At 36.6% G+C, this 18,861-nt stretch overlaps 1 protein-coding gene across 1 annotated transcript; it reads left to right on the top strand.

Moving 5' to 3' along the window:
- Positions 1 to 840: 840 nt before the first annotated feature.
- Positions 841 to 9,814, top strand: SNRPF (small nuclear ribonucleoprotein polypeptide F). The gene is made up of 4 exons (XM_053719798.1): positions 841 to 967; positions 5,764 to 5,889; positions 6,757 to 6,821; positions 9,601 to 9,814. Exons 1-4 carry the CDS (start codon positions 965 to 967, stop codon positions 9,665 to 9,667), a joined length of 261 nt encoding a protein of 86 aa, XP_053575773.1. The 5' UTR covers positions 841 to 964; the 3' UTR covers positions 9,668 to 9,814.
- Positions 9,815 to 18,861: the final 9,047 nt, after the last annotated feature.

Genomic DNA, 18,861 nt, shown 5'->3' with positions numbered 1-18,861 from the left:
CAGATGACTGGAAAAAAGGTTGTTATTCTGAAACGGTGTAAATTGAACCGTTGTAAAACGAGGGCCACCTGTATTTTATTTACACCCTTACCTACCTTCAGCTTCTATTGGGTTCTGTTGCACGATTGGCTAAAAGATTTCTATGTAAGAGCAGTGAACCAACCCAGTCCTCTATTAGGGGCGGTCTCAGGACAGGAGCCGTTATACACAGAATTGAGAATATAAATGTTATAATTATGCAAGCTTCAAGAACAAGTACGTTTTTTTAAAAGTGTATGAGTTGAACTTTCTGATTGTGTATTTTTTATTTCTGGAAAAATGCAAAGAGTTCTAACCCTTTAAGGTGATATTTTCTTGTTAGCTTTTTACATTTATGCTGCATCACTTTCAAGTGATTTAGCATAAGTATTATGTCCCTTTAACATTATTTTTTTATTTTTTTGCGCAGGTATAATTACAGCATTCATGTTTATGTTTTTATGTCAATTACGCATAGATCAATAATTTTCTGTAGGAGCAAAGAAGATTCTCTATCTGCACTTTTGATTTCACTGTTTCCCACTATCATAATCAAAGCTTTATTTGCAAATATAAAACCTGCTATATCATTAAAGTATTTAGACATTTGATATGTTAAAAATAAAATACCGTGGACATTGCAACCCTATCTCCTCGCATACTACGGAATCGGATGAATATTTTATCAAAGTCTCACGCTAACCTCTGACGTCACATATACCTCTCGATGTTTTATCCGCTATACTCCCTCCTACCACCAGGTGGTGCTGCCCTTTCCTCACTCCGTTTTGTCTCTCTCCCTTCTCTATAGCTTCATCATAGTCACCGCCCCTTTCCCTCCAGCCATTTCCCGCTTGTCTTCGGCGGTGTGTTCATTTGGACGCTCCGGGGAGGAATTTTTTTCGGTTTGTGTGCAGTTGATCCTGAGATCAGCAGCCGCTACATCATGGTGAGTATCAGGTAGCAGACTAGACCAGGCATACGCCGAGCAAGTGAGGGAGGGTAAATCATTGAGAACACAGGATGTTCTGGTGCTACCTGCCATGCTGGTTGTTGCGTTCACCTAAATCGTATTATCAGCTTCATTATACGGAACACACGTGCTTATGCTGGGCCTTCATTATTCCTTGTTTACTAAATGCAGCTACTAGTTCGTGGATTTGACAAAGTTTTCCGGCCCAGCGGCTAATAAATGCAGGATGTCGTTCTGGCCTATTGTCCTTGTGGCACAATGCGTAATCCTTTTTTGCTATTGCGTTAGAGGTGACTAGAAGGCAGTTAGTAAAAAAAAAATCCATATATTTATTGGTTAATTTACATTAGGTTAATACAGACATTCTGCAGAAGTGAAGACCTCAAACGTGATTATCGTGTGTGTGTATATATAGCAGCGTTTTCCCGTCAATATTGCCGCGAAAAGGGATTTAAACGGCCATATTTTGCGCCCATTGTATCATGTACTGTATATGAAAGAGCAGCTCTTAAAGGGTAATGAGACCTAAATTTTTATGTCATGATTTAGAAAGAGCATTTCATTAACAACTTTCTAATTTACTTCTATTATCCAATTTGTTTCATCGTCTTGATATCCTTTGCTGAAAAGCATATGTAGATAGGCTCATTAGCTGCTGTTTGGTGGCTGCACACAGATGCCTCCTGTGATTGGCTCACCCATGTGCATTGCTATTTCTTCAACAAAGGATATCCAGAGAATGAAGCAAATGAGATAATATAAGTAAATTGGAATATTGCTTAAAATAGCATTCTCTACCTGAATCATGAAATACATTTTTTGGGTTGAGTGTCCCTTTTAAATATAACAAATATTATTATTGTGCAAAAATGCTTTTATTTTTAAGTGATAACCAACAGGAAATGTCTATGTGCAACTTTAGTACTGTTAACCTACTGCTCACTGGCTCCCTGAGGTTTTTTTTTAGTCAGTACAGTGACATGGTAAATTGGGAGAGAAAAAAAAACTTTTCTTTTAGATGGAGATGTTTTTTTTTTGTTTGTTTCCCCCCCCCCCCCCAAGGCTTTTAACGTTATCAGAAACAAATTTAAGACTCCTACTGCATTATTGTTTTTGTACTTCCTGTGTTAGAATAGCAAACATTAAGTCAGCAAATGGTAAGTGACGTTCCGTCATCTGACTGCAAATAAAGTGACTTACAATCTACACATCCGGTTCTTGGACACATGTTAAAATGTATGCGCACGCAGGCTTGCACACTAAGGACATAGTCATCAGATTGTTGGACACTTAAGAGCGCATGCGTGGAATACAAACACTAAATTCCTTACATTTTATTTAATTTTAATGTGTTAAACTTTTAGAAGAGTCATTTTATTATGTTAAAATTTCAGAAATTATGTAATGAGTTTTTTAATTTATTATTTATGCAGTATGAATACACCACTCAAAATGGTAGTAGTATTTAAAAATACATATAAATTATGGAAACAGTGGGATTTACGTTGCAGTCTGTTCATGTGATCTCTTGTAGCTGGACTCAAAATGTAAGGAATTAAATATATAGAATTTCGTGCATGCGCTCTAAAAAGTGTCCAACAATCTGATGGCTATGTTCTTAGTGCGCATGTTTTTTAACAAGTTTCCAAAAATCTGTGTAGATTATAATTTGATGTGCAAGGATTGGAATCGGATGAGGAGGAGCGCATGCGCGGTGAGTATTTGCGATTAGAAAGCGGACTGAATGTCTCTTCTGTTTGGTATTCTGACAGAACACCTGCTAATCCTTACCGGATGGCGAGGACACTTGGTAAAGAGACATATCTCTGCCATTAAGAGAAGAAATTGTTGATTTATTCAGGACAGAAACATGAGGGTTTTTTTTGTTTTGTTTTTTGAGAAACAAATACATTCTGAAATTTCTTTTTTTAAACAAAAAATCCTGTATATAACCAGGCATCATGAAGGAATTTAAACGTTGTTTTAGAAATGCTATCACACTACACTTGACAACTTTCCAGAAATAATAATTTTTCTATTTGATTCTACATGTTTAGCCCTTGCTGTAACAATGGAAATATATTTTTGACGTTTAATCTATACTGTAGGGGCCTGACAATTTCTCACATCTGACTGGCAGACTTGTGTTATATGCATGTTATCGGTTATTTGTGGAGTGCCAACAGATTCCGCAGCGCAACTTCATGTTGACTGATGCAGTCAAAGTAATAAGGTATACCAAAGCGCCAACTATACGAAGGCTGGGTCTGGACCAAATGCAATATTATCAAACAATTACAATAAACAATTCATTGAGTACACAAATAAGTTAAAAACATGGATCCATGTATAAACAATCATTTATACAACAATAGCTAAATAGTTAAAACACATAGTTATGTAACAGAGCATTTAAAATTGTGCAAACATTGCTCTTAAAAATATATACCTTAAAAATTCAAAATTTAGTATAAGGCTCGCAACAGAAATTCAACTTTGTGTTTACCACATACACAAAATTGTACAGCAGTAATAGCTAAATGAATGGTTAAAACAAATAGTTATGTAACAGAGCATTTAAAATTGTGCAAACATTGCTCTTAAAAATATATTCCTTAAAAATTCCAAATTTAGTATAAGGCTCACAACAAAAATTCAACTTTGTGTTTACCACATACACATAATAGGTGAAATATATTAGTCAGTTATATAATATCTAACCATAATTTCTCGATTTTATGCAATGCTCCTAAATATTGCCAATAGATACTAATGTGTAAGGCTCTGAGTAAGACCTTTAACTGTGTGTTTAACACATACACATTGTCAAGTGAAAAATATTGTGACAGCTATATGCCAATGTGTAAAATGTGTATCAAAAAAGTCGTGTGCAAAAATTAGTGTACAAAAAATATTAATGGTCATAAAAATAGGCTGATCTTCAAAAAACGTGAATTAAGAACAAAGATTGTGAAAATTGATAAACTTATATAAATGTAAATAGTCCAACAGTGAAAACTTAATAGAAAAAAATAATCCAACAATAAATTATAATAAGTAGTGTGTCTCTAAGAAAAAAACAATAATCCTTAGTGTTGTGAATCCTAAACAGCAATAGTTATGGAGATTTTCCAAGTGTTTTATACTGAATAGCAGTGTCAGTACTTGCTAGCCGTTTTCCAACCCAAAATTCTATCTTCTTGGCAAGTATTTTGTTATAATCCCTGGATGATCCTTCTGTAAAAGAAATATGATGGTGTAGATTGTTTTTAGATCAATAGAAAATGAAATTGTGCTTGCCAGTCGACGCATTTCTTGATAAAGGTCTCTTTGACTGAAACGCTTTGACTGGTAAGCACAATTTCATTTTCTATTGATCTAAAAACAATCTACACCATCATATCTATCTTTTACAGAAGGATCATCCAGAGATTATAACAAAATATTTGCCAAGGAGATAGAATTTTGGGTTGGAAAACGGATAGCAAATACTGACACTGCTATTCAGTATAAAACACTTAGAAAATCACTAACTATTGCTGTTAGGATTCACAACACTTTAAGGATTGTTTTTTCTTAGACACACTACTTATTATTTATTGTTGGATTATTTTTTTCTATTACGTTTTCACTGTTGGACTATTTTTAACGGTTGGACTGTTATTTACATTTATATAAGTCACTATCTGAACACGCCACAATGTTTTTGTAAAAATATTTGGTTTTTCAATTTTCCCAATCTTTGTTCTTAATTCACATTTTTTGAAGATCAACCTATTTTTTTGTACACTTTTGCACAACTTTTTTGGTACACATTTTTTTTACATTGGCATATTGCTGTCACAATATTATTCACTTGACAATGCGTATGTGTTAAACACACAGTTAAAGGTCTTACTCAGAGCCTTACACATTAGTAACTAATTGGCAATATTTAGGAGCATTGCATAAAATCGAGAACATTAATGGTTAGATAGTATTATATAACTAATATATTTCACCTATTATGTGTATGTAGTAAACACAAAGTTGAATTTCTGTTGTGAGCCTTATACTAAATTTGGAATTTTTTAGGAATATTTTTAAGAGCAATGTTTGCACAATTTTAAATGCTATATGTTACATAACTATTTGTTTTAACTATTCATTTAGCTATTGTATAAATTTGTTTATACATGGATCCATGTTTTTAACTTATTTGTGTACTCAAATTGTTCATTGTAATCGTTTGATAATATTGCATTTGGTCCAGACCCAGCCTTCGCATAGTTGGCGCTTTGGTATTATTAGTTTCATCTTTCCGTTTTGACAACTAGGTGTCAAATTATCAAAGCCAGAGGTCTTATTTAGTAGGCTAGGTGCTAGGTGTACTCCACTATCAATATGATGCAGTCAAAGTGTCACTGTCAACTAGTATGTATGTTTTGGGTACTTGTAAAGTGCAGCTAATCACCTGTAAGGGTCTCAAGGCGCTGCTCATTTTATCGACCTCGGAAGGATGAAAGGCTGAGTGGACCTCGCCGGGGATCGAACCTGCAACCCTTGGGTTGCTACAGAGCTCAACCACAGTGCCTTAGCATGATGAGTTTAACTATATCAATCAGTGAGCAGTCTAGTAGTGTATTGCATGTATTTCCAGATTAAAAAAAAAAAAAGGTTTTGTTTTTTCCTGTTTTAAGTGCCCTTTTATGTGCATACATTTTTGTGATTCATTTTCCATAAGCAATGACTGATTTTAAATGTTTTTTTTTTTTTTTGGTCTGGTTTTCTAGAGTTTACCCTTGAATCCCAAACCCTTTCTCAATGGTCTCACTGGTAAACCAGTGATGGTGAAACTAAAGTGGGGAATGGAATACAAAGGCTACTTGGTTTCTGTAGATGGATACATGAACATGCAGGTAAATCATACACAACAGGAATGTGATGTGTGTAAAAGTTAATATCTAGAGAGACTTAAAGGGGTACTAAACCCATTTTTTTTTTTCTTTCATGATTTGGATATAGCATGCAACATTCTAATTTACTCCTAGTAATTTTTATTCGTTCTCTTGCTATCTTTAGTTAAAAAGCAGGTATGTAAAGCGTAGAAGCTGGGCCATATTTTGTTCAGAACCTGGGTTATGCTTGCTTTATTTGTGGCTAAATGTAGCCACCAATAAGCAAGCTCTATCCATGGTGCAAAACAAAAAATGGGCCGGCTCCTAAGCCTTACATTCCTGCTTTTTAAATGAGAGCTCAGAGCCATTCTCTAATTTTAACCCATTAAAGGTGCCAGGTAGTGAAGGTTTGACTCTTTATACTGGGTGCTGCCTTCTTGGAGCACACATTCTTGCATCCTGTGATGGAAGTGGTGGTCATTGACAAATCTATATTGTAGGTCTCTTGACAACTGTACATCAGTTTAGCTTGCTTGCCAAAAAGACTGATCTGTGAATTTACTCCCTCTGTCACAGGGTGCAAGAAGATGCAGATCATTGCACACTCTAATGGCTTAAAATAAGAAAATTGCTGCTTGCACAGAAGCAATAGCACATTCAATACTAACCATTCTGTTGTAGTTGTGCCAGCAGTTTAATGTCCCTTTTTAATTTTGTATGAATTTATTTTTTCATGAATCTCTTCTAATGGGGGTTTAGTTACTGAAAATGTTAGACATAAGCTAGTAATGCTTATTTGCGGATTAATATATATTGTAAATATATTTTATTTCTAATGCCAGGCCTCATATCAAATTATAACAGTAGTATAACTTTCTTTTTTTTAAGCTTGCAAACACAGAAGAATACATAGATGGTGCATTGTCAGGACACCTTGGTGAAGTTTTAATACGGTAAGCATTTCAGCACTATGAAATAAAAAGGGGTGCAATGCCTTTGATCGAATGAGTGATAAATGTATAAGGCATCACAGCTTGCTTAAACAATGCTTTGAGAACAGCTATTGGAAAGGTCAGAGCTTGAAAAATGTGGGTAGCCAGGGAGCCTAGGTTTATATTATTCTTTATAAATCTCCAACAGATTCCGCAGCGCTGCCCATGGGTACAAGGATAGAAGTACAACGGAGAAACAATACAATAAAAGACAAAACTTCACAGACAGATACAGGGGGAATTGAGGGTCCTATTCCTGTGGGAACTTACAATCTAGATATTCTATTCAGATATATCTGTGTTCTCAATTCCAGTCCTCAGGGCAAACAGGCTGGATTTTCAGAATATTCAAACTAGGGCACAGGTAAAATCAGCTGATCTGTAACCATTGTTATTTACTTGTGCTGGTAATCTTGAATCTGGCCTGTTAGTGTGGACTGGAATTGAGAAACTCTGATATATGTCAATAGATATTTTTAGGATGCAAATAAAGTTAGTGATTGACAAACCATGGAGCCACTGGATCCTTGCTTTTTGGGTTATTCTCCTTATCTATATTCAAATACCACTATTTATTTGATGCAGTTGGAATCTTGGAAATATGAGACTATGAATACTCATGTTTCTGCATTATTCTTCCTGTGAGATTAACAGATAAATTGAAAAGTTACTGCTTTTTTGGTGCGTTAACGCTTATGACAGATTGCTTTATTGGTATAGCAGTTAAATACCACAACCTAAAGGCTTGAGTGCTCAAATAAGATTTAAAATATAAGGGAATCCCTCTGTTAAAATGTAACCTTATTTAGAAGACTGCAATGTGACTTATTTGAACTGTGCAGCTGACATTTATTTGATCTATTTAATCTATCTTGACAAATATTGTTAATCGCGTTGTATTCATATGGGACTTAATCATTTTATTTTTTCATGTCCAGTAACTAGTAACTTTTTAAAAGCATTTAGACATATGATAGGCATGTCAGGCATATGTACTTGAAATGCCATAACTTAAGTTTGAAAGAGCACCATTCTTGTTGAATATATTTACTTTTTATTTAACAAAAAAATCAGTTTTTAAACTCGGTGAGATTGTTACCTTAACAGCTTATAACTGTCCTTGGCAGTGGGTTAAGGAAACAGGCTTTTAAACATACAGTAATTTAAGCCAGTACTGCCGTATTAGATGTTTCAGTATAGATGATGATTCCAATACGCAAAACCAACTAGTTCAAATGTAAACGGTAAAGGAGCAGTTAGTCAAGTTTAATGCACTCCAGGTAAAATGTCATTGGCAACATATTAAAGTGAAGTAAAGATTACAGTACACTGTTCATTTTAAGCAGAGCTTTCCAAACTCATGTTGGTCACATACTTTTTAGACCTACATCATTTTGTGACACAGTAATTCAGTTGTACTAGCAAACAGGAGGTTAAACTAACTTGTTTTATGAGATACAAACACATACTTGTAAATATATTTTATTTAATGTAACAGTATGTGCAAGAATAAAAAAAAAAAAAAAAGGTTTAATAACACCAATGATAGCTACTTACTATTTTAATGGAATGTATGAGATTGATGGGAAGAGCAGTTTCTGAATATTTGGTGGAATATTAGATAGAGATTTGCATAGTCGTAAACCAAAAATGTATTCTAAATTAAAAGAAATTAGTGCTGAAGCAGGGACACACCTACACACTGCTGCCGACACACTAACATGTCACGACACAGTTTGGAAAGCAATTTTTCTTTGTTCTTTTGGTATCTTTATTTGAATGTAAGCTTAAGAGCCAGCCCATTTTTTGTACAGCACCTGGGTAGGACTTGCTGGTGGCTACATTTAGACACTAATCGGAAAGCACTAGCCAGGTGGTGAACCAAAAATGGTCTGGCTTCTATGCTTACATTATTGCTTTTTCAAATAAAGATACCAAGAGAACGAAGAATTTGATAATAGGAGTAAATTAGAGAATGCACTTTTAAGCTACTTTCTATCTGAATTAAGAGTTTAATTTTGACTAAACTATTCCTTTAAATGGACAGTCAACACCCGATGCAACTTCACTTGATACCTTAGATCAGGAATAGAAGATGCAGCTGCACCGCATTGCATGTTGATGAGCTCTAACGGTATCGGAGTAATCACCCAGAATACATATGTTTATTCTGTGTAGATATGGCCGTCAAACTCCCCCCTACTGTTAGGTATTTACTTTCCTTTTATTTGAATCTTCCAATCCTCTGTTGGATTAACAAGCGTTAGAGAATCGTGCATGCGCAATGGATAATCACAGCAGCACTTACGATTTCAGCTTGCGCTTGCGAGCGGGCAGAAGATAATGCGCATTATCAGAAACAGCAACGTCACCCTTTGGAACATGAACGAGCAGGGAAAATATTAGAGAAGGGGGACAGAGGATGGGGAGGAGTTTGGCGGCCATATCTACATGGAATAAACATTTTGTGTTTTGGTTGATTACTCCAATACTGTTAGTGTTTCAACATGCGTTGCAGTGCAGCGGAATCTTCTATTCCTGATCTAAGGTATAGAGTTAAGTTACATCGAATGTTGACTTTACCTTTAAGTTGCAATATGGTGGTGCTTTTCATAGAGATTTACATTTGTCCAATAAACAGCTAATATAATTTAAAAATACATCTGTGTATTGTCCCTTTTTTTTTATCACTTTTAAATGCTTAAGTGTTTGCATATTCACACTGTTTGTCTTGACCCAGGTGTAACAATGTGTTATATATACGTGGTGTAGAAGAGGAGGAAGAAGATGGAGAGATGCGAGAATAAGTTCGGATTCGCCTTTGGTTTATATATTGAATGCAGAAATTGACTAAACTACCTCCATTTATTGTGGAGACATTTTTTACTACTTTATTTTTGTTTACTGAAGTCTTTTGTTGTGTTAAAAATAAACTGCATTGTCGTATTTGTTAATTTGAAGTGGAATATATGGGTTTTCAAGCTCAGTTCATAAAACTTGCAAAACACATTTTTTATTGTAATAAAAGCAAAAGTGCCATTTTAAAATTATTCAAGTCAATATCAACTTTGGACTAATGGAGCAGCACTGAGGTGGTCAGTTATTTTCTTCATATGGGGAGTGGCGGGGATAAATACACATGCACTTTGTCAGCTTCCTTCCTAGCTAAGGGAAGCAATACCTTACGGATAAAGGCAAATGTGCTACAGTAATGTAACTACATTAATGGCACATGGAAGTCTAAATAAAACTTTATTCACATAGTTCTCAATACATGTGTATGGCACTGAGCCCCAGCTATTACTGCTGTCACAGAAAGGAGCTGTTCCAACAAAGAAAAAGGTAGATTTGTAGAATTAAATTGGTTAGTGTTGATTCTAGTGTAATCATGAACTACAATTGCAAGGTAGAATGTCAAATCACATTCACACATTTAGAAAAATGTGGAAAAAAGAAAGTTCCATCTAGCACTCTGCTCAGACTTTAAAAACAGGCAAAAATTAAAGGGTGACTGAACCCAAATGTTTTCTTTTGTGACTCAGAGCATGCAATTTTCTAATTTACTCCTATTTTTTTTCTTCATTTGCTATCTTTATTTGAAAAATAAGGCATCGAAGCTGGAATAACTTTATTGGTGGCTGAATTTGTACACCAATCAGCAAGGACAACCCAGGTTGTTCAACAAAATGGGCTGGCATCTAAGCTTACATTCTTACATTCTTGCATTCCAAATAAAGATACCAAGAGAATGAAGAAAATGTGATAATAGGAGTAAATTAAAAAGATGCTTAAAAGTTTCATGCTCTATCTGAATCCCAAAATAAAAAATATTGTGTTCAGTGTCCCTTTAAGTTTGTATGAAACACAACTTTTATTATTCTTAGTGAAAAATGGGAAAATACAGTAAATGGACTTAAAAATATAATGTTAAAATAGTAGGAGAATTAATATAGTGAATATGATCCAGTGAGTAATAACTATTTTAGGCCTTAAAGTGACAGTCTACAATGGAATTTTAAAAGATAATCCCTTTATTACCCATTCCCCAGTTTTGCACAACCAACAGCTATATTATACTTTTTACCTTGTTTCTAAGTATGTTCTGACAGCCCCCTGATCTCATGACTGACTATTTAAAATCTATTGAGTTGCATTTAGTGCTGTTGTGCTAACTCTTAAATAACTTCATGGACGTGAACACAATGTTGTCTATCTGGCCCACAAGAACTAGCAGTCTCCTGTTGTGAAATGCAAAAGCATGAGATTAAGAGGCTGTCGGCAGAACCTTTGAAACAGGCAGTCATGTAGAGGTTTAAATGTTATAAAGTATATTAATTTAAATGTTGGTTGTGCAAAGCTGGGGGTAATGGGTAGTAAAGGCATTATCTATCTTTTTAAACAATCTTTGTGTAGACTGTCCCTTTAATAAAGTATTGATTAATTGCAAGATGCACTGAGTGTCGGAAGCTGTCCGGAATGTGAAAGAAGTCAGCATATAGGCTCGAGGGGTTAAAAACAAAAGAAAAAATATAAAGATGACCAACAGTAAAATACATGCAGGGGAGAAATACTGCTTCCAGTAAAGGGATACAATAAGCTGCACGTAACTTTGCAAACACTGCAATAAGTTACCACGTGCAGATGGCAGCTACTTGCGAAGCGTGAAATGGCTTCTGAACGGTCTAGCAGCAATAGCACCCCTGTAATGCCTGTAGTGTTTGGAAGGAACAGAGCTGGGGATTATAATTACTTGTTATATCACTCTGCAAGTGCCCACTCATGAAATCCACAGCTACACACATAAGTCCAGAACTGAGTTAGATGCTCTCCAATGCCCCCCTGTGAATGTTATAAACCGATATCTGCAGTTTTTTTTTTACCAGCTTTATATCCACAAAGATCAGCTTTATTAAGAGAAAAGTGGAATCTACTAGGCTGTTGTGGGAGCAATCCTCAGGGGAATCTATTGTTCTGCCCTTTCATATATAAAGTATTTACCTACCTATAAATTGCTTGTCGGTCAGAGGATAGTCGCTGGGGGTAAAAATAGGAGAGACTGAATTGCCTTGTTTACTGTGCGACCATGTCATCAATTAGACTCCCTAAACTCGACAAGACTAATAAACCTAATGCCATGGAATCTTACCTAAAACCTACTAAAGGTAACAAACAAATGGGAAACCTTGAAACAGAGAGAGATTCTGATGTGCCCTCAGAGCCACGATCCCCAATAAAAGACTTAACTCCAGTGACCAAAGCTGACTTGCAGCTAGTCTCGAAACTATATTGCCGCAGATTTTGAAAAATGATGGGATAAAATCAATGGCCTCCACGCCACAGTTACCGCCAGACTCACAGAAATTAAGCAAGACATATCAGACTTAGGGGAGAGAGTAGAGATGCTTGAAGACAACCAAGATATGGTGGAAGATTTATCAAATTCAGCGTGTCATCTCATAAAATGCAATTACAGGAACTTGAGTACAAAATAGAAGATATTGAAAACAGGAATAGGAGGAATAACATTAGGCTCAAAGGAGTACCAGAATCAATTGGAGCAAAGGATCTATCTACATATCTGCAGCAGCTTTTTCGAACAATTACAGGTGAAAAAGGGCAAAAGGCCTTTCCCAATAAGAGCTCATGGAGCGTTAAGAGCAAAACCTTGAGAAGACCGTCCACCTAGGGATATTATTATTAAGCTACTCTGCTATCCTGAAAGAAAACACATCCTAACAGCGGCGAGGAAAAACCCCACCTTCAAACACCAAGGAACTGTGATACAGTTCTATCAAGATCTCTGCATTAAAACACTACAGCACAGACAAGCATTAGGACCCCTCACATCTCTGCTGCAGAAAAATGGCATCTCCTACAGACAGGGCTTTTCTTTTGCCCTGAATAGTAATAAAGATGGCAAGATGATAACCCTCAAAAACAGACCAGACATTCCAGAGGTCTGTAAGATACTGCATCTGGAAGTTCCGGAACTTCAACCTGAAGAGACCCCCACTCTCTCCACTGACTCTAGGGAACTCCAAATAAACTCACGCATATCCACCTGGTCCAGGATGGCACATAAGAAAGTCAGAGATGTCTGTCATCATATAGAGAATACCTTGTTCTTTTTGTTCTCTGTTGAGGGGGGCAGCTCTCTACAGGAGTTATGAGGAAGATTTTTACTAAATTAACTAGTCCTACACCTTCTATTAAGAATTGTAGAAGATAAGACTGCACCTATTTAGTTAATGGTATAATGTATAAATGTTTAACTATATATTTTAATAAGGTGACTGCATATACGCAGTCGTTAAGGTTTAAATTTTTATTTTACTGTTTATGTTGTCACTGTGATGCAAATGTCTCTCCCTTTATGACCATTTTTTGGCTGAAAACCCACACTCAGGCTGTGAATTGCTTACAATGCTTTACATGGGGTCAGGACAGACACTACTTTCTTTTCAGCAGCACACCATAGCTACTCCAAGATAGATTGTTTTCCTTAGCCAAATTTTGAGGCAAGTCTTGGTTTCGTCCAATATAGAAACTTTGCTCATGGTCAGACCACTCTATAACTCAGATTATGTTGGAGGGAATTAGAGTTCTTAAGAGAATTCCAACATGGTCTTTTGACTCTTCCTGCCTCAGAGATCCACTGACAAAGTGGGGTGTGTTGAGGGATTTGGGAGAATACTGGAATATAAATCTAGGTACGAGAGAGAACCCGATGTCAGTATGGGCAGCACATAAAACAGTAATAAGAGGCTTACTAATTAAGGAAAATACCAAATACAAAAAGAACCAAACTGCACTTGCTGACAAATTACAAGTTGAGATTGAGGCCTTGGAAGGTGAACACAAAAGAACACAAGCAGAGTCTACACTCCATGCACTACAACAGAAGAGACAACAATTAAATAGTATCCTAAATGAACAATCGGTTAAACTAGCTCAGAGGTTGAAAACTAATTATATGCTGTATGCAAACAAACCTGATAAATATCTAGCCAAGAATATTAGCTACCAGTTGGCTTCTATTCCAACTATTCAACGGGCAGATGGGGAATTGAATTCCCATCCCCAACAGATAGTAGACACATTTGCACGATTCTATGGGGCATTGTATGATGGGAAAAAAGTAAAACACTCCTTAGAGACCACAGACCTCTTACAGACTTCCTTGGAGGATGTTAGGTGTTGTTTTCAGGGGGGCAGCGTGTCAGTCAGGGCTTGGCTTGGAATACACCATATCAGCTGGAAATGAAGGGGTTATTAGGATCAGGATATCCAGAGAACATCACTTCAGACCACGCAGCAATGAGTCTAAAACTATTCTCTTTTATTGAAAGATAAAAGGCAGTCTTATAGGCGACAATTACAGCGTACAGGGTTAACATGATGACACTTATGACCGTGTCATTTTACACAGTGTTTGTCAGGAAAAATACAAGCTCATTATTATAATTAGGTAAAAAGACAGTTTTGAGAAGCATTGTGTCTATAGTCATAATAACAAATGCATCTAGGACCAAAGCAAGGTTAGATGAGCATCTTATAGAGATAGCAATTTCCAGGCACCTTGCCCAGAATATCTGCAAGGCCAACTAGCTCTGCAGAAACTAATAACAAATCTATTTTTCCCACTACAGAATATTTGCTATAATAAATGTTATTCAGACAAGATGGATGCCAAAGACAAAATGGCCGCCGAGAACAAGATGGCACTGGTCATGCTAACAATTATTCCTAACAGAGGAAGCTAAGCTAAGCCAGATTTCTAAAGATGATCAAGAAAAGCTTAATGCTAGGATTACCCATGCTGAGGTGTTACAGGCAATTAGAGATCTTAAACCTGGAAAAGCTCCGGGCCCAGATGGCCTGTCTGGGGAATATTATAAACTATTTACATCTACTTTGATCCCACATTTGGTACAATTTGCGAACCACATTTTAGAAGGAAATGAAATACCCAAAGAACTACTTCAAGCCAAAATCATAGGTATACCAAAACCAGAGAAACAACCCAAGTTTTGTTCAAACTACAGACCAATATCTCTGATTAATCAGGATATTAAAATTGTAACGAAAATTCTAGCAAATAGACTTAAAATAATTCTGCCCCATATTATACACCCAGATCAAGTTGGGTTTATTAACCCTTTCGTGACAGGGTTAAAGTGCCTACATCGGAACAACTGTTCCGATGTAGACAAATTGAAACTACGCGATCGTGCATACGATCGCGAGATTTCAATTATTGGATCGCATCTGGGGGGCGTCCCTACAATCCTAGGAACGCCCTCCAGACCACGATTAAATCCCTGAAGCACAGAAGGCTTCAGGACAGCCGTTAGTTATGACGTTCCATTCCGTCATAACGGCTTTAAAGCCCAGTCTAATTATGACGGAATGGAACGGCATAACGGCTTTAAAAGGTTAAAGACAGGGAGGCCCCAGATAATGTCAGGAGAATGACGATTGTAAAAGACCACCTAAAAGATCATGGAATACCCTACTACTGTCATTGGACGCGGAGAAGGCCTTTGACAGGGTAGATTGGGATTATATGTACACAGTGCTAGGGAGAATGGGGTTCAAGGGTGCATTTGTTAAAGCTATTAAGAGCATTTACTCCAACCCAACAGCAATTGTAAGAGCGATTGGTCATCAATCAGAGGCATTCCCAATATTGAATGGTACTAGGCAGGGTTGCCCATTATCCCCACTGTTGTTCGCAATTTGTATAGAACCACTAGCAGCAGTCATCCGTAATTCCCTAGTTATAACTGGTCTAGATATCGATGACATCTCACATAAAATAACCCTGTTTGCCAATGATGTTCTGCTAACGCTTTCAAAACCATTGATCTCTGTCCCTAAAGTGTATGAAGTACTGCACAGGTTTGCTACGATATCAGGGTATAAAATCAACTCTGATAAATGTGAGGCCTTGCCGGTAAATATCCCTGAACATACTATCAAACTCTTGAAATGGGCTAAAGATCACATACCATACTTGGGCATTAAGCTGACTTTACACTCCTCCCACTTATACAAAACAAACTACAATCCACTATACCGAACGATTAGGCAGGATTTTGCTAGGTGGCAAAAACAAGGCTTTTCATGGTACGGACGTCTGTCCTCGGTGAAGATGAATATTCTCCCCAGAATCTTATATTTATTTAGAGTCCTTCCGATACAGATAAACAAACAGGATTTGGTTTCACTGCAATCAAACATTCACAGCTTTCTTAGAGGGAATAAACACGCTAGGATATCCCACCAAGTTCTTACTAGACATAGGCAGCTGGGTGGGGTGGGACTCCCGAATCTATTGGACTACTTTAACGCAGCTAGATTAGCTCAGATATCCATGTTGGGTAGGAGGACGGGTGATGTAATATGGCCCAAATTAGAGATGGCATTGGGAGGTTATGGCTCTCCAGAAAATATCCTATGGGATAAAAGACGTGGGGTGGCGGGGGAACCTGGTTGCTCACCAATTACATTGGTGTCTATGAATTTGTGGGACAAAATGAGTAAAAACGGGTTTGATGCCAACAAGCTCACTAGTTGTTCCAGTGAAGTATCTGCTTCCTAGAGACTCTAAAAGACTTGTTGATAAGTGGGAAAATAAGGGACTGTATAGAGTAGCAGATTATTTGACAAATACAACACCCTTGACCTACAACCAGCTACAACTTAAAATAAAACCACTCCCATTACACTGGTTTTTGTACCTACAGATTTTGACTGCTATACGTAAGCGGGTTGCGGCCTATATCTCACAGCCAACAGATAGACCTAAAAGTGCCATCTCACTTTTAAATCTAGAAATCCAGAGGAATAGTACCAAGTCCAAATCCACTATTATACAAAGATGGGAGCGTGACTTGGGAATAACTAAACCCCTAGAAGAATGGCACTCCATTTTTTTCAACTCAAACAAGGATTTGCTTAGTGCAGATTTTAGGGAAGATGCAAATAAATCGGTTTTCCGTTGGTATCTCACTCCAGTACAGGCAGTACATACAATGAAGGGTAGCTCCCATAATTGTTATAGAGGTTGCCAAGAAAGAGGCACATACTTCCACATGTGGTGGGAGTGCCCCAAAATAAGGGAAATCTGGGCTAGGGTATCTACATTTCTGGGTGAATTATTGGATGAACCAATTGAGGTCTTGCCCTCCCAGGCACTGCTGAATGAGGAGAATGAGAGATTTAATCCCCAGGTTAATACCTTCCTCAAAAATTTTTACACTATAATCAGGACTAGCATTGCAAAACACTGGAAGGTTGGGGTGCCGGACTGGACCGAGATATTAAACAGAACAGAGTCGGCATATAATATGTATAGATTAGCTGCATATTTGCAGAACACTACAGTCACATTCCATAGAATCTGGTTCTACTGGATGATCAGGGGACAATTGTCTCTGTGACTTAAACAAGGATGTGACTGGGGTTGGGTCAGTGCGGAGGGGTAATGATAAGAGGGACCGATTTTAGATTGAAGAAGGTAACTGATTGGAGAGTCTTTGCATGGGGGGGGGGGGTTGGAATTCACAGTGACATGTACTAATTATTTATTTTATTACTCATTCGTTTTTCAGTTTTTCATGTTAGGTTTCTGACCTTTTAAGTTTTAAAAAAACCCATGTATCAGGTTTGGTACTGGCTTTGTCATGTTTAGTACATTTGTAGAAATGTGGATCCAGAAATGTATACTTGTCGCAAAATGTACGTATGTAACATGCATAATGTTCTATCTGTTGTTAATGTATTTGTGAACTGGTCCAACCTCGGACTCAATAAAAAAATATTTCAATAATAAAGTATTGATTATACACTACAGGAAATCAAATAGTATTACAAGGAAAATACTACAAGTGATTGTTAAAGCTACATAAAACCCGAATGTTTTCTTTCATGATTTAGAAAGAGCATGTCATTTTAACACCTTTCTAATTTACTTCATTCTCTTGATATCCTTTGCTGAAAAGCATATCTAGATAGGCTCAGTAGCTGCTGATTGGTGGCTGCACATATATGCCGCGTGTGATTTGCTCACTCTAACCAAACTTGTAGTTGTTCTAATACACTAGCACCTAGACCCCAAATATTGTCTGATTACGGAATTATTTTCTATTGAGACGGGTCCTATGAAAGGGTGGTTAACAAAATAAATAGTGCCATTGGTCCTCTTGCTATATAGTTTTGCCACAATGTTATACATTAGCAGTAACACTAGATGGCAGCACTATTTCCTGTTATTTAGGGCTTCAGGCATGTGCACGCTACTTACCTAGGTATCTCTTCAACAAAGAATAAAATGAGAATTACATAAATTTGATAATAGAAGTAAATTGGAAACTTTTTAAAAATTGTATTCTCTATCTGAATCATGAAAGATTTTTTGGGGGATTAATGTCCCTTTAAGACTACATCTGCTTGCCAGGGCCATATATCAGCAGCACAACCGGCAGCAGGAAATCAGCAACTGGGGAATCTATATCAGCGATTATATAAATCAGAGACACCAAAACAAATAGGAACATTATCATGGTTCAAATAAATTTCAGCTCTACAAAAAACATTCACAAAGTTATATAGTTCACTTCAAATGATTTTCAAGGGTGTACATGCAGTTAAAGGGACACTGAACCCAATTTTTTTTCGTGATTTAGATAGAGCATGACATTTTTTTTTTTTAACTTTTATTTTATTGAGGAAAACCTTTTACAACACAATATTGTTAGACATCAAAGAAAAAAAAGGATAAAACATAACATAATTGCAACATGCAAAATCAGATGCATACAGTTAGGTAAAAACAAAAGAAACAGTGTCAATGCATCCATCATGGTTTCTTTTTCTTATTTTTCAATTCATACATATTCTGTGGAGAAAATTATACCACTTAACAATATGTCTTAAATTTAATCTATCATGTTATATCATATCTTGTAAATGAACAACCTAAAAATGGGTGCATGTT

Source organism: Bombina bombina, chromosome 6 (assembly GCF_027579735.1).
Source record: "Bombina bombina isolate aBomBom1 chromosome 6, aBomBom1.pri, whole genome shotgun sequence".
NCBI lineage: Eukaryota > Metazoa > Chordata > Amphibia > Anura > Bombinatoridae > Bombina > Bombina bombina.
The sequence above is the reverse complement of the archived record's forward strand: the minus strand, read 5'-3'. Positions and strand labels throughout refer to the sequence as shown.